Raw genomic sequence first — 27,257 nt, forward strand, 5'->3', positions numbered from 1 at the left:
TGGGTAAAGTAGGCAGATAGCATGACTACCACCATTATGGGTAAGAAAATAAGAGGTCTACAAAGCCCAGGTCCTTGCCAAATGTCCCATGGCTGGGAAATGTCACAGCTGAAATTTATCTCTATCCCCTAATTCCAAAGTGTGGCCTTTTGGCCAAAATGTACTGCTTGGATTCCAACATCCCTGTCTCTTTCTCTAAACCTCAGCTGCCCCCTCTAAAAATAAGGAATATGATACTACCTCATAGGTTTATTGTGATCAGTGAATGAAATAATGTATATATGGCCTGTGCCCTGTATATTATAAACACTCAGTGACTGTTTATGTTTGCTTGTGTTTTTGTTTAAAGCAAATAACAATACTCACCACATGCTAAGTATTTTAAGTGCTTTTATAAAGGTTAACTTAATCCTCATGTCAATTTTATGACACAGGTATTATTAATACCTCCATTTTACATATGAGATGGCCAAGGCAAGGAGAGGTTAAGAAAATTTTCCAAGGTTACAAGCCAGTAAATATTAGATTAGAGATTCAATTCTGGGGCATGTGGCCCTATGTCCATAGTCTGAACCACTCTGCTATTATTCTGGAAGCACACAGTCAAATATATGCACATGTGGCTTTTATACTCTATTGTTTTACCATTTTAAATTCCTCTGACCTATGGAATATTCTCATTATACTATAGTAGATTTTCTCAACTGTTGCTACCGTACCCCAGGGCATCCTAAGACTTTACTAGGTGTATAGTAGAACATTCATTTTTCTCAAATAGCTACAGAACTTGGAAACATATCCAGTTAGTTCTAATAAAGGTACAATTTGAATTCCATTTGATGGAAGATGTAATGCCAGTGAAGAACTCAAACTAAATGAAACCATTTTTCTCCTTATGCATTGAAATCATAGCAGGATTTAGTTTAGGCTTAAGGTAGAATTCTATCATGTAGTATTTAGACAAAATAACAAAACTATTAGAAGATACAGAGCGTGGCAGGCAAAGAAAGATGACAATCATTGCTTGGCTAAGACTTGAATGGAAAATGATAGAAGGCTAGTGATAGTAGATGAAAACCCTACAATGTGAGAGAAAAAGGAAAGGAATGACCAATAGGGTATGACAAATAATAAACAATAGTAATAAAGGGCTAAAGGTAAAGAAGCTTAGAGACGGTGTCTCCATGGGCAAAGCTATTGAAATAGACAATCAACCCAGATCTTTGGGAGCAGTCCTCTATGGTTGGTAACATAAAGCCACACTTAGTCCCCGTTGGTGCAAGCCCTGAGCTTTGGGAAGCCCATTAACTCATTTAAGCCAAAAGATGCATACATTCTACTCAGTGATTTGGAAAATACATGGAAGGTTTCTCATGTTTCTAGTAAAGTAGAAATAAATTATGTAAGAATGAAATTTAGTTGATGACTATGAGAGTAATCTCATTTAAATTAGTTGGTATTGGAAGTTATCTGCCACTTACTTTTTTCTCTAGTTCCTGTGACTTCACATTTCATCATTGGCCTACAGGACTTCCCTTGCTGCTTGGAGAACTAGTTGAAATTGGCATGAATCCATTTTCTACAGAGTAGGAAGTTCAAAGCCTTCTTCATACTTTCTTTCAAGTTGTTGTCCTTCCCATGATTCTCTGGGCTCCACCTCCGCTTAAGAGTTTGCTATTTTAAGTGAGTTCACACAGATTTAAAAAATATTTCCACTCAAGCGAACTATTCAATGGATTCAGTTGTTTTCCAAAAGATTAGGGGATTTTCATAGGAGAGAGATCACATTGTACACCACAGAAAAGACTGCCATTTACCTTAAGCTTTATCTCTGCTCCTTCCCCCAAATCCATATTGCAGAAAAGGTGAGACCCCCTACAAAATGCCGGGCAGTCCCTGAGTAGTGCAGCAGCAAAGGATCCTGAGAAACTGTTCTAGTTTCCGCAGCATCCCTTGGAGGTTTGAAGAACAAAATTCCATCCTCCCTCACGTCCTTTTAGAAAGAGATTGGAACTCCCATTTTCTGAGACCATCCTGGGTAGGTGCTGTGCTACGCACTTTCACAGAGGTTATTTACTTAATCCACAGAACCTGTCTGGGTGTGTTTTATCCCCATTTTATAGATGAGAAAACTGAGTCTCAGAAAAGTGTCCAACATCGTTACCATGCTGAGTAAAGGTGGTGGAATACATGTGGTGAAGAGAAGGAATAGTTCTTTTCTGCTCAAAAACAGAGCAACAAGAAAGGGCAAAGATTATGAAACACTAGATAGTCTGCCTAGTGGCACAATGCCAAAAGGGATGGCTCCTTTTACTCACTTCCTCTTCTCCATCTGAGATGTTGGCATTCATTTGCCTTTGGAAATGCAAAGCGCATTAAACAAAGATTCTTTTGGTGCCTAGAGATTATTTTTGTCTCTATTTGTAATGTTTCATTTAGTATCAATGAGTATTTTATCTCATGTACACCTACATATTCCATTATGCTATTTACATTTGTTTAACACGTTTAATTAAGAACATTGTTAAAAATTAAGACTTCCCTTCATGAAATTTGGAAATTGAAGGTAGCAGTTTGCACGTTTCCTTGCCAATCATAGTAGTCATTTTTAGGGTCTTTAAAGGGGCAATCCAATTACCCACACAGTTCTGCTTTCTAAAAACATGCACAGGGAAGTCTTTTCTTAGTCAAGCCAGCGAAGCTACTAGCAGTGTTCCAGACACCAGCAACAACATGAAAACGGGACACCCTTCAGGTGTTGACTGGGAAGAGTATCTGGTGAGGAACGGCAAAAGGAACAGGGAAAATGCCGTAGGGCTATTTTCTGCTTGCCTTTGGCCCTCAGAGCACACAACTACGCCTTTTGCTCATTCCAAAGAGGCTATTTAAAAAGGACTTGTGGATGGGGCGCCTGGGTGGCGCAGTCCTTAAGCGTCTGCCTTCGGCTCAGGGCGTGATCCCGGCATTACGGGATCGAGCCCCCCACATCAGGCTCCTCTGCTATGAGCCTGCTTCTTCCTCTCCCACTCCCCCTGCTTGTGTTCCCTCTCTCGCTGACTGTCTCTCTCTGTCACATAAATAAATAAATAAATAAATAAATAAATAAATAAATAAATAAATAAATCTTTTTAAAAAATAAATAAAAAAATAAAAAGGACTTGTGGGACACGGAGACATTTTTAAGTGATGTGAAACTTCATCAGTTGTGGTATCTAGAACTGTCTCAAATCTAAGCTGTCATTGCTGACATGTTGTAATATGCGACTTTAGTAACTGATCAATTCTGAAACAGGTGATAAAAATAGACTATATGAATTTGAGATAAAACTTGTCACACTTACACTTTAAAATAATCTTTTCTGAGAACTAGAGAATAACTGGTTTTCTTTCTGTAAAATTTAGCACCTCTCTCTCAAATTCTGACTCCCTTGAGCTCTCCTCCACCAAAAAGCTTGCTTTAGAGTAAAATTCAAATTTAATTTTGAAATAAAGTTTGCGGGATGAGCTATAGAAACTTGACATTAAAAAATTTGTTATAGTTTTTTTATCATATAATTGATGTACAATGTTATATTAGTTTTAGGTTCCTAACAATTCTATACATTTCCCAGTACTCACCATGGTAAGTGTAGTCACCATCTGTCACCATACAACATGATTACAACACAATTGACTGTATTCCCTATGCTGTATTTTTTCCACCCCATGACTTATTTATAACTAGAAGTTTGTACCTCTTAATCTCCTTTACGTATTTTACCCAAGAAAATTGACATTTTTGTTGGTGGAAAATGGTCAAATATTGGTGATTTCATGGAGTTTATAGGGTTCAATATTATATTTCTAGTGTAATCTAAGTCTTAGTGCGTCTATGTGTGCTTTTCTGGGAAGCCATGTTGGGACAAATTAACTTTGTTGCCTCAGTGACCTGCAACTTATTTCTTAACTTATTAATTTTGATGCCTGTCTTAGTTGTGTGTAGTACTACTGTAACATTCAGCTCCAGCGCACAAACTCCAGACTAGGACAGGAGTGGTGTTATTGGGAAGACAAAGGCATTAAAAACAGTAGATAACCCCGTGCAAAGTAAATCCACATCTCCTCAACTATGTGGTACACTGGGTGATTTTTGCTAGCTACTCCTTGAAGGACATTGCATGCAGCTTGCTTAACTTTGAGATATAGGGGTGCCAGGGCGGTGCAGTCCTTAAGCATCTGTGTTCAGCTCAGGGCGTGATCCCAGCGTTCTGGGATCGAGCCCCATATCAGGCTCTTCCGCTATGAGCCTGCTTCTTCCTCTCCCACTCCCCCTGCTTGTGTTCCCTCTCTCGCTGGCTGTCTCTCTCTCTGTCAAATAACTAAATAAAATCTTTAAAAAAAAAAAACAACTTTGAGATATAGCCTTCATTCAAACTTTGACAGAGCAGCCAGAGTGACTCTTTTAAAATTCGTTTAAAGGAAAGGATCCTTCCTTAGATTCACTCTACTTCGGTCATTGTTGGGAGGCTAAAGGCCAATATTATCATTCTATTTCTTTTTACTGTCACTTTTTGTAGCAAGTAGCCATTTAGTAACTAACATATAATCTTCATTGTAAATGAATAAGTTAAAAAGTTGGTCAGTTTCATATGGATAGTATCACATATATCCAGAAAAATCTGCAAAAATCATAGATTATTAGATTTTCACAAAGTAAACACATCCTGGTACCCAGAACCCAGATAACATTGCTAGAATCCCACAAACCCCTTCATGCCTCCATCAGTGTAATAACTCCCAGTACTTATCCTACCCACACTTTTGATATCAGAGGTGGTTTTGCTTCTATTCGAACTTTATATTAATGGAATCACACAGTATGCGTTCTTTGGTACTGGGCTTCCTTTGCCCAGCATCGTTTTCGTGGAAACATCCCTTGCTGTTCCAAGTAGTTGTAGCTCATTCGTTTCCATTACTGTATAAAGTTTCATTGTACAAGTATTATCACAATTCATTTACCCTTTTCTACTGTTAGTAGACATTTGGGTTGTGTTTGGTATTAGGGTATTACAGATAGTGCCTCTATGAACATTTGTGACTGTGTCTTTGGGTGAACATATTGTTTAGGATATATGCTAGGAATAGAATTGGTGAGTAAAAAGGTGCAGGCCTTCAGCTAAGCAGATAATGCCAGACGTTTGTCCAAAGTGCTCATACCAGTTTACACACCCACCATCAGCTGCTGGTGAATTCCGGTAACTCCTTATCACCACAGTTAATATCATGTCTTTCACATTGAAGCCATTCTGATGGGTGTGTCATTAGTGGAATTCAGTCTTAAGTAGTGTGTCTTGTGACTAACGATGTTGAGCACTTTTTAACATATTTGCTGGCAATTTGGATAAAGCAGTTCAATTTTCATGAATACTAAGTAGGTGATATGTGGGTATGGATAAAATCATATGGGTGATGGTGAAATTGCTAAAATTTAATAAACACTGCTTTCATTAATGAATCTTTTACTAATATTTATTCCTTTAAAAAAGCTTTTGCTCTAGTAAATTCAATTAAATAGAAGCTTTAGAGTTAATTATGAATAACCCCCTCTGGGGAATGATGTGAGACTACCAAGGTCCATGTCATAGGAAGCTGCCCAGAAGAGGCCATTTATTTTCAATATAACTATTCTTTATAAGACAACAGATTTGTACAAATATTAGTGAAAGAAATACAACAAAAATAATTTTAATGGTTAGATAACAGTATTTCTATAGTTTAAATTTTTCTCAAAATTATTAAAGGAAAAAGTAAAAATATAGTGTGATAACTATATTAACTCACAGTGTACTACGGATGGTATGGTCTAGCAATAAGATACACATTTTTTTAAGAATTTATTGTGGGGGGCAAAGGGAGGAGAGAGAAACCCAAGCAGACTCTGCAGTAAGTGTGGAGCCCGACACTGGGCTCAGTCTCACAACCCCAAGATCACGACCTGAGCCAAAACCAGGAGTCAGACACTCAGCTGACTGTGCCACCAGGTGCCCCAGATACACATTGTTAAGTGGTATGATCTTTGACAACTTCTTTGACTCTTGCCAGGGTGTCTCTATGCCTATATGTATGTTATTATTTGTAAACAGTGTCTTGAGGTCCAGCCCTGATTCCCAACCAAAAACATAACAATTTCACCAGTTGCTGCATGAACAGTGTCTACTTGTAGATGCTCCAAATCTGAAGGTCCTTGGAAGTCTTCTTGCCCAACCCCATTCTCCCACTCAGCCTACTTCTCCTCCCTCCTCCCTCCCCAATCCCCCCTCTGCCAACATCTGCTTTTATAGTCAATGAATATTAGCCAACATTTTTGATAATCAGCAAAGTGACACAAACTCTGAACTTTTTACCGCAAATCTGTAATGCAACTCCTGCTTGTATTCTAGAAATTATGCGATGCCAAGGGACTGTGCTTCCGTGGGAGCATATTTTAACAGTCCTTTGTGCTCCCATAAGAAATCTTAACCCATTTTATCTCCTATACCAGAAATCTTGGAATCCTCTTTCTCCTCCCTTGTTATCAATCTGACCTCAAGCCTTGGCTACTCTTTCTTCAAAGTGTTAATTTTTTTTCCTTTGGGTAACAGACCCCTGTAAAATAAAAATAATTGGGTGACAGGAGCTTCATCTTTTTGTTGTTTTCTTGCTTTGCTGTCTCAGAAGGTTAATATGTCTAAGGTTCAAAGCTTAAGTGATAGAGATGGTGTTTGAGCCTAGATTTTCTAATTCCAATGTCAATGGTCTTAAAACGCTATGCTATACATAGTGCCAGAGGAGGCCATTTTTTTTTATTTATAATGATTTTTTATTATATTATGTTAGTCACCATACAGTACATCCCCGGTTACCGATGTAAGGCTCGATGATTCATTAGTTGTGTATAACACTCAGTGCACCATGCAATACGTGCCCTCCTTACTACCCATCACCAGCCTATCCCATTCCCCCACCCCCCTCCCCTCTGAGGTCCTCAGTTTGTTTCTCATAGTCCATAGTCTCTCATGTTTCATTCCCCCTTCTGATTACCCCCCCTTTCTTTATCCTTTTCTTCCCCTACTGATCATCCTAGTTCTTATGTTCCATAGATGAGAGAAATCATAAGATAGTTGTCTTTCTCTGCTTGACTTATTTCACTTAGCATTATCTCCTCCAGTGCCGTCCATGTTGTAGCAAATGTTGAGAACTCGTTCTTTCTGATAGCTGAGTAATATTCCATTGTATATATGGACCACAACTTCTTAATCCAGTCATCTGTTGAAGGGCATCTCGGCTCCTTCCACAATTTAGCTATTGTGGACATTGCTGCTATGAACATTGGGGTACATATGGCCCTTCTCTTTACTACGTCTGTATCTTTGGGGTAAACACCCAGTAGTGCAATGGCTGGATCATAGGGTAGCTCAATTTTTAACTTTTTAAGGGACCTCCACACTGTTTTCCAGAGTGGCTGTACCAACTTGCATTCCCACCAACAATGTAGGAGGGATCCCCTTTCTCCACATCCTCTCCAACAATTGTTTCTTGCCTTGTCTATTTTTGCCATTCTAACTGGCGTAAGGTGGTATCTCAGTGTGGTTTTGATTTGAATTTCCTTGATGGCTAATGATTTTGAACATTTTTTCATGTGTCTGTTAGCCATTTGTATGTCTTCATTGGAAAAGTGTCTGTTCATATCTTCTGCCCATTTTTTGATTTGTTTATTTGTTTCTCGTGTATTGAGTTTGAGAAGTTCTTTGTAGATCTTGGATACCAGTCCTTTATCTGTAGTGTCATTTGCAAATATCTTCTCCCATTCCGTGGGCTGCCTCTTAGTTTTTCTGACTGTTTCCTTGGCTGTGCAGAAACTTTTAATCTTGATGAAGTCCCATAAATTCATTTTATCTTTTGTTTCTCTTGTCTTTGGGGATGTATCATGAAAAAGGGTGCTTTGGCTGATGTCGTAGAGGTTGCTGCCTATGTTCTCAGAGGAGGCCATTTTTAAGCTGAGTCTAGAAACATAAGCAGGACCTGACAGTGGGGGAGAATATAGAAGAATGTACTAGAAAAGCCTAAATAAAGTCTGGAGGTATAAACATGTGCAAAACTTAGGAAATTGCAAATGTCAAGTGTGATTACTATAACTGATAAAACTACCAACTTGTTTTCTATGAGGACTCTAGACTTGAAAAATGACACCTAGTGTTAGCTTCTGGAAGTACCATGAGCCAAGAGTAGACTGGGCTTAAGGTTTAGTTATGCTTACAAATAAAAAGTTGTATAGCTTGAAGTATTTGCATTTATCTCATATCACTTATCAGTAATTTTTACACCAGGAGAAACATTCTCTATTCATGAGTGGGGAAAATGTTTTATGGATAGCTTTTTGCTTTCCATGTGAGTTCTGATGTCAGCTCTCTAAAATGTAGAAGTGAGCAATCCATGAGAATGTCTGGAGAAATAATGTGAACTCTATAATTCTTACAGCTAAGATGCTATTATAGATTAAACAGAAAAGCCCTGGCAGCCTCTAGTTACCCAAATAATCATTTCATTATCTCTTTCTGGGTTGCAATTATTTATTTCTAACTAGTGTTTTACTATAGCATTAAAGATACTCCTTTTGCAACTAAAAGCGGTTGCCAATGCAGTATCTTTGTCTGACACCACATTTTAGTTTGCTGTTAGAAAAATAAAAGTCCTTTATCGCCTTACATTCTAATACCTTTCAACAAAACCTTTTAAAATGATTAGGCAGAAGATTTTTCCCCCCAACTACTTTCACAAATTTTTGAAGAATTTAAAATACTATAGGGAAGGTCTATAATTTCTGAATAAACCTTGTTCTATTTCAGGGCCAAGTATTAACTCGGTTGTTGAAAAAAAATAATGATGGAAATAAAGTTGAAACAAGCGTCTCTTGAGTGAGTATTCACAGCATGTGGTGTTCTCTACCTGTAGGTTGAAGAAAAAGTCCCAGTCGGTGGATATTACCGCTCCAGGGTTCAACCCTCTGGCTGCTGCAGGAAAGCAAACCCCACAAGCCAGTAAGTCCCGCACACCCAAGACACCCATCATTGAGGAAGAGCAGAACAATGCGGCCAATGCCCAGAAGCATCCTTCTCAGAGGAGTGAACTGAAGAGGTTCTACACCATCGGTGAGCACCAATATTTTATGCTTGTGAACAGGTGCAGTCTGTCTGAACAGCCCTGTGAACGGCGTGGCTCTGCAGTTAAATGCCCCCTTGTTTATGGGGTGCGTGTATCTTTCTGCTGGTTGATGTGGTTATTTTCTCATGCGGTTGGAACATGGTGATAGAAGAGTACTGAAAACCTTCCACCAAGTTAAATAAGAGATCAGGCCTGGGGACCATCCATGTCCCGGCCTGAGGGGAGTCAGTCATATGTATAAATGGTTCTCCAGTGTGTGAGTTCATGTTCTCCCACTTTCATTTTTGCCCCCCTCAGCCAACACCACTTCTTGATCTGTGTTTGTTCTTTTCATGTTTCCTCCAGGCTCTCAAGTCTCTGACCGTGTTCGGTCAGGTTGTTGAGACAGTGGTTGATGTACCCCCGTAACTACCAAAGCCACTAAGAGAATAAAGGCTGAGGGTGGACAGATTGCAGTGCAGGTGTGCATTGGCCTTGCCGGTTACTTCACTTTGGAGGGATTGAACCCCATGTAGAACCCATCAGCTAAGAAAATAGTAAACTGTGGGTAGAGTCGTGCAGGCATAATGCCCCTTTTTTTTGCAGAAGGGAGATAAATCTACCCAGGAAGAGGAGATGGAGGGTTGGCTTTGCTTATTATTTCATTTTAGAGAGATTTGGTCATATCCCAAAGCCTTAGAAGTAGAGACTGTGGCTCTATGGGTTTCCCAAAGTTACATAAAAGGGGTCACATTTTATTTGGTATCCACCACCCTAACCCAGTATGAAATGTTCGAAAATTTTGTCTCAGATACTTCAGTGTTCTCATCTAGGGATCACACTCAGGAGGCCAGATTTCTAATTCTGACTCCCACATGGATTTTCTGTGTGACTTTGTCAAGTCAGGTTCTGTGTCTTTCGGTTACGTTGTAGCCTTCAACCTTGAAGAAATGCCTCCACGTAGGTCTAGCACTATTTCAGAATATGGTGACGAAAACCATGCTTTCACTTTCTGCCATTTTATGTCCTTTTCCTAGATCTGCTCCCTGGTGTCCTCGTTCCTGATGAAGATGTTCAAGTCTTATTTTTTAAGAGATAGCAGGCTTGGTGTCTTTGAGGATATCAATAGTCAAGTAATAAGAATTGATATAAGACAGTGTAAACAGTCTTATTTTTAAAACTTACAAGATCATGTTTCTAAAAATCAGTTAACTGGAAAAGCCCATAAAGTTTACAGAACTGCATCTCTGTTTTCCATTGTCCTCTCCTTCCACCCTCTAACATGTCCACCACCTTCTGTTGCTTTTCCAACTTATTAACTGGCTAAGAGGAAATGGTATTTTGCCTTCAGAAAATAAAGTTTATTGTACAAACTCAATATTCCTTAAAGATGAGAAAATGAGGGAGAAACAATGACAAGCGTGGCCACATAAATAAAAAGATAAGCCTAGAAAATAGAAATCTAAATGGTGAGTTTGGGTTGCAGAGAAATGAAGCGTGGGTTATCATAAATACCCCTACCACTAGTGAATATTTAATTATTGAAGTTGCAACAATTTGATTCATAATCAATGCCAATGGCATGTCTATTATGTTAAAACAGATATCTGGAGTGTAAACTTAATGTGTTTTTATAACCTCTCTACTAATTTGGACCCATAACTATTATTTCGAAGGCTGAAATATTAGCAACTATGTAATCGCCTATATTGAAATGTTATTTCACAAAACAATATCTTTCAGTATCCCTCAGTAATATGTGCTGGTAATAACAACTAAAATTACCCCTTATTGGTAATGCCATATACCAGGCACAAGTGAAGCGTGTTAGGTAGCTGTTCTACTCTTTATTTTTATAGATGAGGGATAGAACCTGAGAGAAGTTAAGGAGCCATCAATATTAGATAGCGGACTCCGCAAATGAAATTAACCTCTTGTGACACTTCAGAATCAGAATGCTACCTGCAGACCTGCGCCAAATGACTTTCTATGGGTAATACAGTGGAGTTATATTTTTAGTTCAATTCTCAGATAATCTCACTTAAGGAAACCATGCCAACTAACCCATCCACCAGCCAAGGTGCCCTTTCATTGAAAAGTATCTTAGTGTTTCAATTTATGCTTCACACAATTGAAAAAAAAACCTAGGAGCCCTCATGTGGCCAAGTTGAGTACTACATTTAAGTTTTGCAATGAAGAGCAGTACTGTATTTAAGTGAAATAATATATTTAAATTCAACAGTTGATTCTGTGAATTAAAGAATTTTCAAGTTTTAAAAAACTAGAAAATTTTGAAGTTATTTAACCATCTTTTAGTAGCTGAGTGGCGCAGTAGCTTCTCTAGAAATTTCTTTTGATCTCACAGCTGTTACCCTTCACAGACCTATGTATAGGATCTGTTTCCGGTTGAGCAGACTCTAGGAAAGACATATAGTCTTTTTGAATAGACAGAAGATTTGGTCCTTAATCATTCCTAATAATAGAAACATATAAACTCATTTTTTTATAAGAGAATTAACCCATCCTACAAGAAGTGTAATAACGTTTCATTGATTTGGAATAAGTAGGGGAAAAGCTGTTCTCTATTGATGTGAAATATATGGATCTTTAGATAAATTAAAAGGAAGTAATCGTCGTCCATGCTTTTAAGCCCTCTTGTCATCTGACACTTTCTTGTCCCCCTTATCTTCCTGTGTTGGTATATCTGTCTCCATACCAGGTCTCCATTCCTATGGGTAGAGAATGATGCTGTTAATTTCACTAATCCGAGTACTTAGTACAGTGTGAAGTGATAGTAAGTGCTAAATAAGCTTCGAAGGAGAAGAGGGACTAGCAGAGGTTACCCTTGCTGGTGGAGGATGAGAGGAGGAAATTGGCTAAGAGTTCCGTTTAAGGAGGAGCTTTGGAGGCTTCATTCTATTCTTCGTTCCTCCTCAGAAGGATTGGAACACCCGCTGTGGAGAACGATGAATCAAATAATACAGCCTTTCCATCTATCTAGCTATCTTTCTATCTATGAAGATTAGAGTTATCGAAGTCCTCTTTTATTACTTATGCTGTTTAAGTGCTCTCTGCAACTTCACTGACAAGGCAGACAAGGGCAGAACTTAGCCTTCCCAGGTTCCTGGCTCAGCATGGCTTCCAAACAGGTGTGATACAAGGGTTCCTTGGCTCTCAGGTGTCGGAATGAATAATACCTCTGGAGCTGTCATATGAACTGACAGCCTGCTCACCTTCTTTAATCTCCTGTTTACCCTCATGGCTCAGTCTTTGCCTTTTATTCTATGTGTATTAATGTCATTGTAACACCTTCTCTTTGTAAAGCACCACCTATGGTGAATCAGTCAGTGTTCTTTACACAGTAATTTCACTTTTATTCAGATGAGTGAATTCTGGGTTTATTTGGGGCATATGTATAACTCAAACTCTCCCACACATGAAAATACGTTCATTCATTTATGAATCTATTCATTTATTAATTCAATAAATATTTATTGAATGTCCACTACATGCCGGGCCTTATTCGAAGTTCTGCTGGTATGAGAGTAAACAAGACCAAGTCCATGCCCTCAGGTGCTTATATTCTATCGGGGAGGACAGGCTATAAGCAATCAGAAAGGTAACACATTGGCAGGGAATGATAACTATATAAAGAAAAAAAACAGGTTAAGAGAGAAAGATGATAGAGAAGTTACTCTGTAAAATGTTTGTAAATCTTACACAATTTTTATTTGATGAATTTTGTCAGATGACCTATACAGTTCTGAGAAATCAATTAGCATGGTTTCAATTACAGGACATTAGACGTGTTCATAATACATTTTTCAAAGGGTTGTTTTTGGCTTTCCTTACATAGAATTAGGTTTTGAAAAGACTAATGGAATTGACATTTGCAGCATGAAGAAGCAAATGATTGAGGGGAAATTTAATGGCCCTCTAGCTTCCCAGCATTGTTTAAAGAAACGGTGTCCAGATGTTTTTCATTTCTACCAAGAAGAGAATAAGACACATGGGTTAAGCTGTCTTATAGAATATTGAAATTAAATAAAGAATGTGGCACATCTTAGTTTATGTTACCAGAAAGTTTGCTTTTTGTTTGTTTTTTAAAGTACAGCTCTTACCTCCTTAGAATGGTTCAGGAGTCAATTTGCCTAGAGGGAAAGTGGTAAGACCAGCTCTCAAAGATCCTAAATGATTTTGATCAATGTCAGGAAGGCCATGCTGCACTCAGTCCATGTGCTAATTAAGCTCCTCCTTTTGCTCACATGATCCGTGATCGTTGCTGAGATACCTGGCTGCTGGAACCTGATGTCGAAGTTGGAATCCCGTTCTTCTTGGTAGATAAATGAGAATACGTAGGGACTTAGAATCTCAAAGCTCAGTGTCTTCACATCTTTCCTTTTTACTGAGGGGGCTGTTGTGAGGAGTCGGTGAAATCGTCCGCCTGAGTGCTCGCACTAGCGCCTAGAATGGGGAAGTTCTCCGTCGCTGTTAGCGAGCTGATTGATCGTTGCTCTTGCTGTACTTCAAAGAAGTGGCCGGCACACAGGATCCCAGGGCGGGGATGTGAAGCTTCACCTGGAATTGATGTGTTGCAAACCTCCTAGCTTTTGTTCCTTGTACATCTCGTCAACTTCCCTGTCCTGCTTTGAAAACCCTGCAGTGGTTCTTCGCTCTCCACCAGAAAATAAGACTGTTGCTCAATGGCCTTCCATGTTCTGCCCCTGCTTTCTCTCCAGATTTCTCTCAGACCCCAGCCCTACACTCTAGCCAAGCCAAATGCCTTACTGATTTCCCGAAGATGTCCTGATATATGCTCTATCACGGGCTTGCTGCTAGCTCTTCTTTCCACCTAGAATAGTGTGAGAATTCAACCCCAACTTCCCTCATAACCAGCCACACTTTCCCCAAACCTGATCAACATGTGTAGATTTCAAAGCATTGTAACATACCCATTGTCAGTTTTTTAGGTCACTAACAAATACTCGTTGAATTCAATGCTTGCTTTCACATTCATCAAGGGTAAGTGGCATATGTATTCTGACCACCATGCAGCATTCCATAGAATTAAGTCTCTGCAAGTTGAATGACTTATTCATGATCACACTCTAAATAGTGGCAAAGCCAAGGAAAGAATCTATGGTGACGGGTGACTGATAGTGAAGAGCTTATCGTCTACATGTTTTCAGATCCCATTCTCTTCTCAGAAGCAAAGCACAAATGAAATTACATTGTTAACAGAGATCTCAGTGAGTTGTTCCCCAATGCAAGTCCATTCCATTGGTGGTGAAACAGGTCTATTAAGAAAGAATACTAGGTTTTCATCAAATTAAATTTATTCAACCCAAGTGACTATCCTGTCCTTCTTTTCTTTTTTCCTCTCTTGCTCTGTCTCTTTTTCTTCCTTCCTTCCTCCTTTTTTTTTTCCTTTTTTTCCTTTTATTTTCTTTCCTATCTCCTTCCTTGTGTTAAAATGAACTGCCTTTTGTGAAATGATGGCATAGTACATATATTGGTTTGGTAGACTTTTTAAATCAGATTTATTCTTTTTAAATCTCCTTGCTTCTCAAAATTACGTTGGGAAATGTCCCCCAGAATATTCTTTTGAAATATTACTGGTCTGTGAAATTGTAAAATCTGAAATCCGACGTTCTTGTCTTTTGCCCTGCCTTCAGGATAGGATGCCTTCAACATTGCAACCTTAAGGAAGCACAGTTAAATACAAATTTGTGTCTTACTAACCCTGGGCTGCCTACATATTAAAAAGAGAGCCTACAGAATTAGGGGTTCCCTGGGAATTCTTCTGAGTAGTTGGCAAAATTAAAGCAGTAATAACTAGTTTGGAAATTCTAAAAAAAGAAAAGCAAGACACCTGTTTTAACTGCTTTTTAATTGCGGTATACCAGGCATTTTAAAATATCATCACATAACTTGTATGACTCTCATTTTGAAGCCAGACTTTTTAATTATAAGAATAAAAAAGAGCAACTCCAAAGTGAAAAATACTGTAACAGGAGAGAAAAAAAAAATGGAAAAGACTAATCTTGCTGGAGGCAACACATTCTGCAGCATGAAACTAGGTCACGCCTGAACCAGAACCTTCTCTCTAAGCTAGAAGAATCTTCATGTAAAAGCAGAAAGTCTCTGTGATTAATCAGCAGAACCATCTTGGCATACAGGTCACTGCCTATAAGCACAGAAACTAAAATGGATAACTGCTCTAAGGTTCAAATTAAATTATGTTCTTCAGAAAAATGACTTTGTTTTTAAGTCCGTTCTGACAGTTTGATGACTTCTTGTATTTTCTGAGTCACAAGAATGTGTAGGGAAAATTATTCCATTGCTAAGGTTCCTTGTGATACATGGAAGCTGAAATTCCCTGCATGATCCTGGGCTTCTCACAAATTTGGAGGCCCAGTGCATGTGTAGAAGTATCACTTCTTTTCTTTTTTTATGTATATTGCATAAGAATGTGCAATTTTTATTAAGATAGTGAATTTAAAGACCTTGAGAGCCCAAGTTCAATTTTTTGTTCATTTGTAGGATAAATATACCTAGAGATTCGATATGTGAGAGTCTGTGTCTGTGTGTATGTGTTGAAGAGGTAGTTAGTTGGGCTTTTTATTTCTTGTCATTTTTTTATTTATTCCACTTAAAACCCACTTTAAAACAGGAAGGCTAGGAAAACCCACCAGCAGAAACTCCTTTTCAACTCTAGAATAAATATGAAAGCTATACATCTTCCTAGAGAAGTAAGATATTTTTTACTAAGCATTCATACAATTTTAAACTTTACTAAGCAGCAGTAGATGTACTCAGGAGGAAGAAAAATATTCGTTTGATAGCCCTATAGATTGGTAGTGCTGATAGTGTGCCAGAGAAGTTGGCCAACTCTAATTTTCCTGTGTTCGCACCATATTTTATACAGCTGCCCTACTTTTTTTTTTTTCCCTTATTCTATGATTGTTCTCTGTCAGAAGTCATCAACCCAGGATCAAGAAACACAGCTTCATCATGGCTGTGATAAATGGATTAGGAAATGTCAATGATCCTCAGGTTTCCCTGAGCAGCGTGTATTGGTACTGTTAACCTTAAAGATAAAACTGTCAGATATTTTACCACCAAAAATATCTTAATTCAAGAATAACAGAGAAGTGCAATTCAGGACAAGGAAGCTAAGGCAAAACCATAGAGAAGACTGGAGAATAAGGGAGAGGAATGCTCTTCTATAGAGGAGAAGGGGACATGGGGAGGGCTGTTGGAGTAAACTGGGAGTTTGAAGAGTTGTGGTCTTTTGTCCGCCGAATTGTGACAGCCTCTCATTGCCTGGGCTAGTTCCTGGGGAGAAGAAAAGCTCTCTTCTTCCTGTGGGTTAGTAAAGTAGTATGGACTAGCAAGGTTTGTCTCTTCCTCTCTTCCTCCGGAGTCTCCGGTTAAGGACTAGTGGTAAGGCGTGAGCGCTCTCCCTGCTGGCCTTCCCATTCCATTTTAAATGAGGTTTCCTTTAATTAATTTTCACAGAATGGTGTTTGAGTTGCAGCATAATAATCATAACTTACTAAAAACAAATTATACCTGTCAATTTACTTAATGATTTCTAAACAGCCTAATTAAAACTGGTTAGAATTGTGGGATAATTAAAATGGACATTGTTTCATGATCCTGTTTGAAATTTGCTAAATCCCTATTAAAATAAGCCCTCTAGCACTGTCAGCCATCAAAACTTGCCCTTTCCACCCACCGAGATTTGGAGGAATGCTTTGTTTCACTGAAGCATGACTGGGGAAGAGAATGACAGATTATTAAGAAAGACCACTGTATTTTAATCATTTAATGATCGAATTAATGGCAATTTGAACAGTAAAATATGTTCTAATTTTCCCAGTATTTCCTTTTTCTAAAGAGTATGAATTTTAAAAGCTTCTAAAGATTTTGCACACATTTATAAATAAAGTTTTTGGTATCTCCTGATTTATTAATTTTTTTTTTACTTCTCAATTCATACTAATGACATTTCTTCACACATTAAAACAAAAAAAAAATGAGGGTTTATGTTCTTCAATGAAATAGTGGCCATGTTCACAAGTCCTACCAAAAGAATATTACTTAGAAGAATAAAAATAGTTAAAAGCCAGGCACAATTTAGGGGGAATGTTTCCATTGCTATGTCTGCCACACACTTTGAAACTACTTTGACTACCGTTGATTACTTTGAAACATTCAATTATAAATGTTTCAGTGACCATTTGTAATTGATTTACAATAAGTCATGTGCACATCTACATGCAAGCAGGCTTTTAGTGAACTATTTTGAAACTTCACTAATTCAAACTTTGAGATCGGTTGGACAGGCTATGAGATTAAAAGTCTTGTGTTAATACAATCTATGAAAAAAATGATATACGGATTTGTAATGGAACCATGAGCTCAGGATACAGAAAATATTGTGTTCAGCAAATTAGCCTAAGAAACAGTTTTTTACTAAGCAGAAATACCTACTAAGAGAAATTAATGAGCTGGTTTTATTTTGACTTTTTTAAACGATTTTACTCATTTATTTCAGACCCCAATGCAGGACTCAGCCTCAGGACCCCGAGATCATGACCTGAGCGGAAATCGAGTTAGGTGCTTACCCAACTGAGTCACCCAGGCGCCCCAATGAGCTGCTTTTAAAGTAATATCTATTAATTAACCTATTTCATGTTGCTATGTAAGGTAAAGTTAAATACCTTCATAATATTATGTGATAAGTCTTTAGTACTTTAGATGGATACTTCCTTGGGGAGAAAGCCCATATTGTGTCTGTTACCATGGCCAACAAACCTTAGTATCACATTGCCTCTATTCTGTTTGGTCATTTCTCTGGTAAACTTCTTTCGTAAATTGGAATCTTAAGTCTTCTGGTACATTTTGTCTTATGGAAGAACTGATAGGCATTTAATTTAAAAGAACTATGTTGTAAATATTAAAAACATTACACATTCAGTATATGGAAAATAGCCCATCATCAGAGAAATCATTAAGACTTTTTTAAAAATTGTTTATTTATTTTTAAAGATTTACTTATTTATTTGAGAGAGAGAGAGAGAGAGAGAGAGAGGCTGCGGATGGGGAGAGGGGCAGAAGGAGAGGAAGAGAGAACTCTTAAGCAGACACCCCGCTGAGTGCAGAGCCCTACACAGGCCCTAGATCATGACTCGAGCCGAGCCAAGGGTTAGACGCTCAACCAGCTGAGCCATCCAGGCACCCCTTTTTTCCTTCTTTTTTTTTTTTTTTAAGATTTTTTATTTTGAAATCTGTAAGATTTTAAACAGTACCTGCCTGCCTGCTGCATTATATTTTCTTTTTGCTAACATTTGCAGTCAAGGATCCTTGGATTTTATGTGTTGCTTAAATTTTAATACATTGATAGAAGGGACATTGATTTTCTCTCATAGTTCTCAAAGCCATAGGAGGCAAAATTGTCATCAATAGTATATTGGAGATAAAATATCATAGGTGCTCACAGAGAACTGAACTTTATGACTGGTTATTGAGTGTCTCATAGGCCCATTCAAAATAATTTCCTTTCAGACTAGGTAGTTTCAGTGTCTTTGAGTCTTTCCAGTGAGTCAAGTATAGAAGAAGCAGTAGAATAATATTTACTCTAAGAAACAGGGTATCTGGAATGCTATTTGGAGCTACAGAGTTTCACTTCCTGCCTTAAATAATTTTGTCAAATTACAGATCTTTTCTGACGAGAAACATTCTTATAAATACACATAGGGTAAATGGGATGGGATAGGTATAGCCAGAAAGATGCACTGAAATTTAAAAAAAGAGAGAGAGAGAGAGAAATATAAATAATAATAATTCCCTCTCTCCATGCTCTCATATTTATTTTTCACCTCCACTCCTATATAAGCCTATCTAAACTTTAATTCAATGGGTAGGTTTTTGGTTGTTTTTTTTTAAGATTTTATTTATTTATTTGACAGAGAGAGAAAGAGCACAAGCAGAGGGAGCAGCGGGCAGAGGGAGAAGCAGGGTCCCCGCTGAGCAAGGAGCCCGATGCCGGGCTCTATCCCAGGATCCTGGGATTATGACTTGAACCGAAGGCAGCCACTTAACTGACTGAGCCACCCAGGCATCCCCAATGGGTAGTTCTAAGAATGCTTATTCAAAAAAATTTAAAAAAAAAGGGGGGGGGGAATGCTTGTTCATTCACTTAATAAATGATTGAGTACCATTAACAAGTGCCATTAGTTGGAAATAAGGCTTGAGAAAGATGAGAGGCCAGATAATGGGGGTCTTGTGTGCCGTACTGTGGAATTTGGACTTATTCTTGATACTTTGGGAATTATTGAAGCGTTCTGCCCAGGGGGATGCCTCGATAAGGTTGCTTTATAGAGAGATGTTTCAAGCCTCATATGGAGGATGCGTTGGGGGTATATATGCCTAGAGGCAGAAAAGTCTTTTAGACAAATGGTGTAAGGGCTGAATAGATAATATACAGTTTAAGAGCTTTGACTCTGGATTACAGTGTTTGGGTCCTAGCTAGGCCATTCTGAGTAGTTCTGTGACTTTGGACAAGTCACTCAACCTCTCGGAACTTCTGATTTTCATTTGGAAAGTGAGAATATTACCCTGTACCACTTAGGTTTGTAATAAGGTTTATTACAAAATGAGGTTTATTATATGAGATAATGTGTACAGATTGCTTAATAGATACTGGCACAGAGTAGGCATGCAGTAAATGTTAAATAAAAAGCAAAGTGTTGGGGCACCTGGGTGGCTTAGTCAGTTAAGCATCTGACTCTTGATTTTAGCTCAGGTCATGATCTCAGGGTCATGATTCTGCTTAAGATTCTCTCTCTCCCTTTCCCTCTGCCCTTTCACCCCCTTGCACGTTCACACATGCTCTGTTTCTCTCTTTCTCTTAAAAAAAAAAAATCCAAGTAACAAAATAATATTAATAAAGAGTGACAAGAGCCTGAAGTAAGGCAGAGGCAGTGTGACAAGAAAGAATTACAGAGAGAGGATCTGGAGGAATTGGTGATCAACTGGGAACGAAGGAAAGGGAAGATTTTCCTTGGTGCTGTAGTTTCAGGTTTTAAATACTGAAACAACAATAGCTAACATTTTTTGATTAAGAAGATATATCTTCTTTTGTAAACAAAGTGAATGTCTCTATGGGCCAGAAAAGGGGCAAAACCACATATCAATAAATTAACATTAAAGCCATGGGCCTTTTGAGCTCTGGTCCAGAAATAGGGTCAGTCAGGAGTTCAATTTCAGTAATGTGACTAGGGTTAGAAGGACCCTATGAACTGTCACAGGCAAGTGGAACTCAAGAGAACGTGACCACTAAATGCAAGGTGGGGTCCTGGATGGGATCCTGGAACAGAAAATAGACAAAAGGTAGAATGTAAGGAAATCTAGATGAAGTATGGACTTTAGTTAATAGTAATATCAATATCGATTCATTAATTATAACAAATGTAACATTTGAAATATGATGTTAATTATTGGGGAAATTGGATGGTGGAGTATATGAGAACTCTATACCATCTTAGCAGCTTTTTGGGAAATACAAAAACTATTCTCAAATAGAAACGTTTCTTTAAAAAAAAAAAAAGAAGAAGAAGAAGACACCATGCATGGGAGAATAGAGCCCCACTCACTTCTTTGAACTAGACCTAAGCAGGGATTCCCAGCCATGAAAGGAGGCTGGAAAAAGCTATGATATTGCCCACCCCAGGTTGTGGCTCATAGCAAGCTTCAGAGGCCAGAGGAAAAAGAGAGAGGCTTGCCACCTGGACCTAGGAGAAGCCACCCATTCATTCCTTATTTTGATCTGTTTTCTCCCCACCGACAGCACAGGCTGTGAGCCACCAATAGATTTTTTTTCTGGAATGGAAGTCTCAGAGGGCAAGTAGAGATAAACACAAAATAGCTGGATGGAAAGAGAAGACACTAGAGTGAAGGAAAGAGTAAGAAAAAATGTGAAAAACCTTAAACTTTCTTCTCAAGAGGAGGCTAACACTAAAATTTAGGTACAGGAGGAAAGCTAGAACTGAGAAAATCAACAAAATCAACAATTAGGTGAGGAATTGACTCTTGATATAGAGGGAAAAAAATTAACTCTTAAAATGATGTTATGTTTTGTTTGAGGCTTCTAAGATAGCTTTTGAGTTTCAAATGTGAATGTCAGGGTGAATGAAGTTACTATTTACAAAGATGGAAAAATACTCCAGGGATAGCTTTTAAAATGGGATATTGAGTTCATTTGTGGGTTGGTTGAGCTTAAAGTACCTGTAGAGGGGCGCCTGGGTGGTGCAGTCGTTAAGCGTCTGCCTTCAGCTCAGGGCGTGATCCCGGCATTCTGGGATCGAGCCCCATATCAGGCTCCTCCGCTGGGAGCCTGCTTCTTTCTCTCCCACTCCCCCTGCTTGTGTTCCTTCTCTCACTGCCTGTCTCTCTCTGTCAAATAAATAAATAAAATCTTTTTTAAAAAAATTAAATAAAGTACCTGTAGAAATAGGCAGTTGGATCTGCTGTTCGGGTGCTGAGGAGTTAGGTTTAGAATAAAGTCATCAAATCAAACTGGCACGTAGGTATAGAGGAGTTTCTTAAAGAGAGTGGGAAGAAGAGTCCTACCCAAAATATAAGGGTCAGGAAGAGGCCAGAGGCTGCAGAGGAAACTGAGAAAGGACCGTCAATAGCAGACAAGACAATCCTTGTTGTGTCCTCCAGCTCTATACTCCAGTAGGTTTGTCCCTTCTCAGCCTCTACTAGTCATGTAGGAGAGAGATAAAACTATGTCACTCATAAACCCAAAAGTGCGAAAGTAGATTATCATGATGGGACCGTGACATGCTAACATTAGAGAATACAGGTGTTCATGAAAGCTGTGTTGGAGGCGGGTAGAGAACATTCTTTATCGAAAGAAAGAGGGGGCAGCAGCTTCTCTTTGGTTCTCTTCTTTGGTCATCACTTACCATTGAAGATTATTGGAGAAATAATATCTGTCAAGAAAATTGGGATGAACTGGGATTGATGTCTAAGTATCACATCAGAAACCTGTTGATGTTAAAGCAAATGGTTTTTCTCTGATTTAGAGAAAAGTCAATGTATCTCAAAACATCTTTTTCCAGTATCAAATCAGTATTCATGAGTTTCTCCTTTTCGTGTAAATCGCACTTATGATTCATTCTGCTTAAACACCCTATTTATTGCGGAGTCGTACCACATCACACGGTCTGAGAACTTTCTCCTGCATTATTTTGGGACTTGCAGAGAACTTAAGGATGAGCACCAGACAGCAAATGACTCAGAGTGTAAAGGCAGTTTCATGATACACCACCTGAATGGGGAGGGGAAAGGTTTGGTTTTACTTTTCATCAGCAGGACTCAGAGGGGAAATCTTTACTGCCTTATTCTATTCTTACTCTATAACTATTCTAAGGAATTGCTTTCTACATTTTAATGTGCATTGAAGTATCTTATTAAAACACAGGTGCTGACTCAGTCGACCTATGGCAGGGCCACAATTTCACACTTGTAACAAGATTTCAGGTGATGCCGATGCTTCTGGGCCATGAATGATAAGGCTAGTCTAACAGGCCTAAAGGCTTTCTTCATTTGGCAGGACAAAGAACATATGTTTCCATATCTGAACCCAAATGATCATTCTGGACCGAGAATTTATCGTTAAGACTTGTTTGTGTTCCTTTCTCAAAACAAACTGCTTAGCTCCCAGCCCTTAATGCCTGTGATATAAGAAAGTTTCAGAGTAAGAATATGAGTATCCTCTCACAGTACACATACACGGATTTCATGTTACCAAATGCACAAATTACCATACTGTATCAACAGATAAAATTGTTGTGTAAAAGATTGGAGCATTGGAGACTTGTTAGCTGTTCCCGAATTTGATTAGTCAAGAGCATGAGCTGTGACCGTGTTGTGTAATTTATAGAAGAGCAAAAAGAAGTCACATAGATTCTGACACAAAAGAGACATGTAGGAAATTAGAAATTTACTGGCTGTTTTGCTCTAGTATTCACCAGTTGTGTTGGCCAAAATTGTTGATCAGTATTTTCAACTATTCAGTGGGAATAAAAGTACTTTCTTCATAGAGTTTTTGTGAGTTTTAAAAAAAGGTAATGCATGTAGAGCTCTTTGTACTGAATCTCGCTAGCAAATACAAAATGAATAGCTGCTATTTCATCAAAGAAGAAAAAAGGAAATGGAGGGGGTCAATGAGGAAGCAAGAGCTGGTCAGTGATAGTTTTAGCCTGGGGAAATACATCACTGATAAGTGTTTAATATCTATATTTATCTCTTTTGCACTGGAAGCAAAAATAAGGTTTCTGGATCAGATGTATTATTACCTACAGCAGGGATGTGCTGAGGCCCCTTTCCTCAGTCCCCTTGCAGCAACACGATGAAAGAAATCTGCTCTATCTACAGGCATTTGTGCTGCAGGAACCCTGACATTATGAATCTGGACATTTATACAGGAGCTGGACAGCTGCCCCGCTCCCCTCTGGAAAGAGGGGGGAAAAAAACAGAACAAAACGAAACAAAACAAAACCCTCTATTCTAATGTAAATGAATCCTCTCTGGAAAAGGTCCCTAAGATTTCACAATCCTTTGCAAAATAAACAGAATCACTCAGAGTTTTAGTCTCCTTCAAAATGTAAATACATAGCTCCAGAGAGAGAAATCTGTCTCTCTCAAGAGCTCTATCTATTCCATCATCTTTTTTTTTTTTAAATGATTTTTTATTATATTATGTTAGTCACCATACAGTACATCCCCGGTTTCCGATGTATTCCATCATCTTTTAACCCAGATGCCAATTTTCTTTGTTAATTCTGGGCCTTATGTCCTCTCCGCACCTCCCCTACCTGTAATTCCTAAACTTTCAGAGAAGTTTGTACAAATCATGAAATTCTGGCTGTGATTGGATTTCCTGTGGAAACTGGTGGAAGGACTAAGTTCCTTGTCCTGGTTGAATTAGGCAGAAATGGGGAGAATATACCCAGACACATAGGACAGAGAGACCCAGAGTTACATATATAATCATTAATAATGGGAAAAGGGGACTGAAAAATCAATTTGAAATATATTTCAAAATGAATTTGAAACCATTCCCACATTTATTCCTAACTGAAGGTGTGATCTTGGACCTGCATCACTTATCCTCTTGGGACTCGAACTCCCACATCTGACAAACTAGGGAATTTGACGTCCTTTGTGCCTCTGATTCTTAGATTTTAATATTTTTAACTGAAGTGTATTTTATTAGTGTTCTATTGAAATGAAATTATTTTAAGCATTGATTTTTGGCACAACACCTTTCTAAATAAAGCTCAAAATAACGTTGATTTTTAAAAACATGTTCAATTACTTGCATCATCTCCTTTCTGCCATTTTTAGTACTCTTTCATTAAATTCTGTTGTTCTAAAACTAGTCCAAGCTCTTTTTCCAAAGTTTATAGGTTTCAGGTTGGACCTACGTTTTTCCTGTGCATGATTCCAACCATTACTAATGGTCTGTCTTTTCTTGCAGGCTCCTAAACTTCTTTATGTAGTACAATTGTATTGCTGCATTGAAATGAGCAACCTTGGTAACAATTAAATCCCTTATAGAAGAAGGAATCTTTTCTCAGTGGCTATGTTCTTTGTTTGGGTTTCATGACCCCAGATACTTCTGACAAACTCCACAACCATGAATAGCATAAAAGTAGGTGTTTGGAGTGCAGTAAAGCAGAGTTAAGTTGAGCATATGAAAATGCATGTGGAGCTAGATTCTTCCATGGGGAAGAGGAAGGAGAAAAGAACCAGCAGTTACAAGCACAGGTGTATGTGGGTGTTATGTCATTTAATCATCATAAAAACCTTGTCATAAGGTTTCATATTACACATGAGGTTCAGAGATTTCCCATGAATTGCCCAAGGTCACACAGCTGGTAACAAGTAGGAAAAGGATTTAAATCTCCATTTGAGTCTAAAACCTATCTTCTTTCCATTAGATTTCGCTGTCTTCAAGTCGTGTGACCTATTCTTTTGTGGCAACTTTGTTACTTATCAGATGACGTAATGCACGCATAAGCACCGTATCAACTCTAAAGTGACAACTGTGACTTATTGTTGCTAGAATTGACAAATCTGGTTAAGTCATTTAAGCTTCCTAAGGAATGATAATAAATAATTGATATGCACAATTATGCACTTCGTTTTGCTCATGTAATTTTACTTCTCATGTGTGTATTTGAAGTAGCATTTTATAATTAATGCATTATTCCCACTGAAGTACTAAACATACCCTGTCCATATTTTCTCAATGAAAGTAGAATACTGGCAATGTTTGAAAACTCGTATGATCTGGTTTGAGGCTCAGTGTGTGTGTGTGTGTGTGTGTGTGTGTGTGTGTGTAGATTTTTTAGTAAAAATTTAATGGAACTTCTATAATTTGCTTATTTTGTGCTCTAGTAAATTGTGAATTCATAAAATTACAATAATATTTTGGTAGGAACCAACACTAAGTTCACAAAGCATGTTGTTAAAAAAATGGTAAGTTATTTTAAAATGTCATGCAGTGGGATTGGGTGAGGACTTCTTTAAGAATGACTCATGTCAAAGAAATCTTTTCTTTGTAAATAGAAGACTTAAGGGTTAGGAAAATGTCACGGAGAAAATATCTTGATTTCGGCAGAACCATCTGACAAATTTCTTATGATGGTAGTTAAAAGGAGAGGAAAATGAACACAAGATGATTCTCCTAGCTTTGAGGATGATCAATGTCCAGGAGTCAGCTTGGAGAGTGGTTTCTAGCACTGGGTCACAAGGCTTAAATTTGGGGCTGTGTCTCATTAGGATTTCATCTGTACCATTGACACAGACAGATAAGATGTAAATTGACACAAAGCTGAGTGAGACCAAACTATGACAAGATGAGTTCACCTTAAAGGATCCGCTCAAATTGAAAAATTAACATTTATAGAATTGATTCAAACTTTGTAAGTTGGTTCAAACTGAAAATTTAATATTTGATGAGTTTGAATGTTAATTTTTCTCTTTGTTTGAAGAAGCCAGCTGTATATATACATATTTCAGAAAACCTGATTTAACAATGTAGGGGTGGAAAAAATTTCCCTTCCTCCCTTCCAGGATCTTTGGCTGGTCTATTAATTGAATTGAAATAAGGCAGATTAGCAGGAGAAAAACAAATTTAATTTTGTATGTATGGGGGCCCCATAAAAACGTGAGACTCCGAGGGCGCCTGGGTGGCTCTGTTGGTGAAGCGCCTCACTTTGGCTCAGATCATGATCTCAGGGTCCTGGGATAGAGCCCTGTCTTGGGCTCCCTGCTCAGCTGGGAGTCGGCTTCTCCCTCTCCATCTGCCCCTCCCCATGCTTGTGTGCTGTCTCTCAAGTAAATAAATAAAATGTCAGTGGGTTGGGTGTCTGCCATCGACTCAGGTCATGATCCCAGGGTCCTGGGATCAAGCCCTGCATTGGGCTTCCTGCTCCGTGGGGAGCTTGCTTCTCCCTCTGTCTGCTGCTCCCCCTTGCTTGTGCATTCTCTTTCTCCCTCTCTCTCTCTCTCTCTCTCTCTCAAAATAATAAGTAAAAAAAACAAAACAAAACAATACAAAAACCCATGAGACAAGCAGGGGTGGAAAGCCATTCACATAAAGGTGAGAGATAACAAAGGTTATCCTGTTTTGCAGGTACGTTTCTTAGGTAAGCTACATTTCTGGTAATAATTCTCTTCCTGGTATGCGCCCCCTTTCCCAAGTAAATTTAAGACAGTTGAGGGGGAGGTAAAGAGTTTTTCCTGAATCTGCTTGAGTTTATTTGCTTTTAGTTCAAAATAAACCTTATGCCAAACTGACATATTTTGGGGTGGTGAATTCTGCTTTCCTTCAACAGCAATTTGAGTAAAAAAAGATTCATAGTCTTTAGTTTTAGGAGTTGTGGAGAAGGAAAAATAATGTTCTCTCTATCCTACTAGATTTTTGGCTGAGATCCTCCCTGTAATTAAACATAGATTAACAGGAGAAAAACAGAAGTTTAGTAACATGTATACCTCCTGTATACATGGGA

At 38.3% G+C, this 27,257-nt stretch overlaps 1 protein-coding gene across 12 annotated transcripts in view; it reads left to right on the forward strand.

Annotated features, from left to right (window-relative positions):
* The window catches only part of OXR1 (oxidation resistance 1), a 680,801-nt gene that overhangs the window by 458,113 nt on the left and 195,431 nt on the right, over positions 1-27,257 (forward strand). For all 12 annotated transcript variants that reach the window (XM_048212636.2, XM_048212640.2, XM_057307959.1 and 9 more), the window contains one exon: positions 8,971-9,167. In XM_048212636.2, coding sequence (XP_048068593.2) covers positions 8,971-9,167 — 197 coding nt within the window. The remainder of the gene's footprint in view (positions 1-8,970; positions 9,168-27,257) is intronic.

The sequence above is a fragment of the Ursus arctos genome, unplaced genomic scaffold, assembly GCF_023065955.2.
Source record: "Ursus arctos isolate Adak ecotype North America unplaced genomic scaffold, UrsArc2.0 scaffold_6, whole genome shotgun sequence".
NCBI classification, from domain to species: Eukaryota; Metazoa; Chordata; class Mammalia; order Carnivora; family Ursidae; genus Ursus; species Ursus arctos.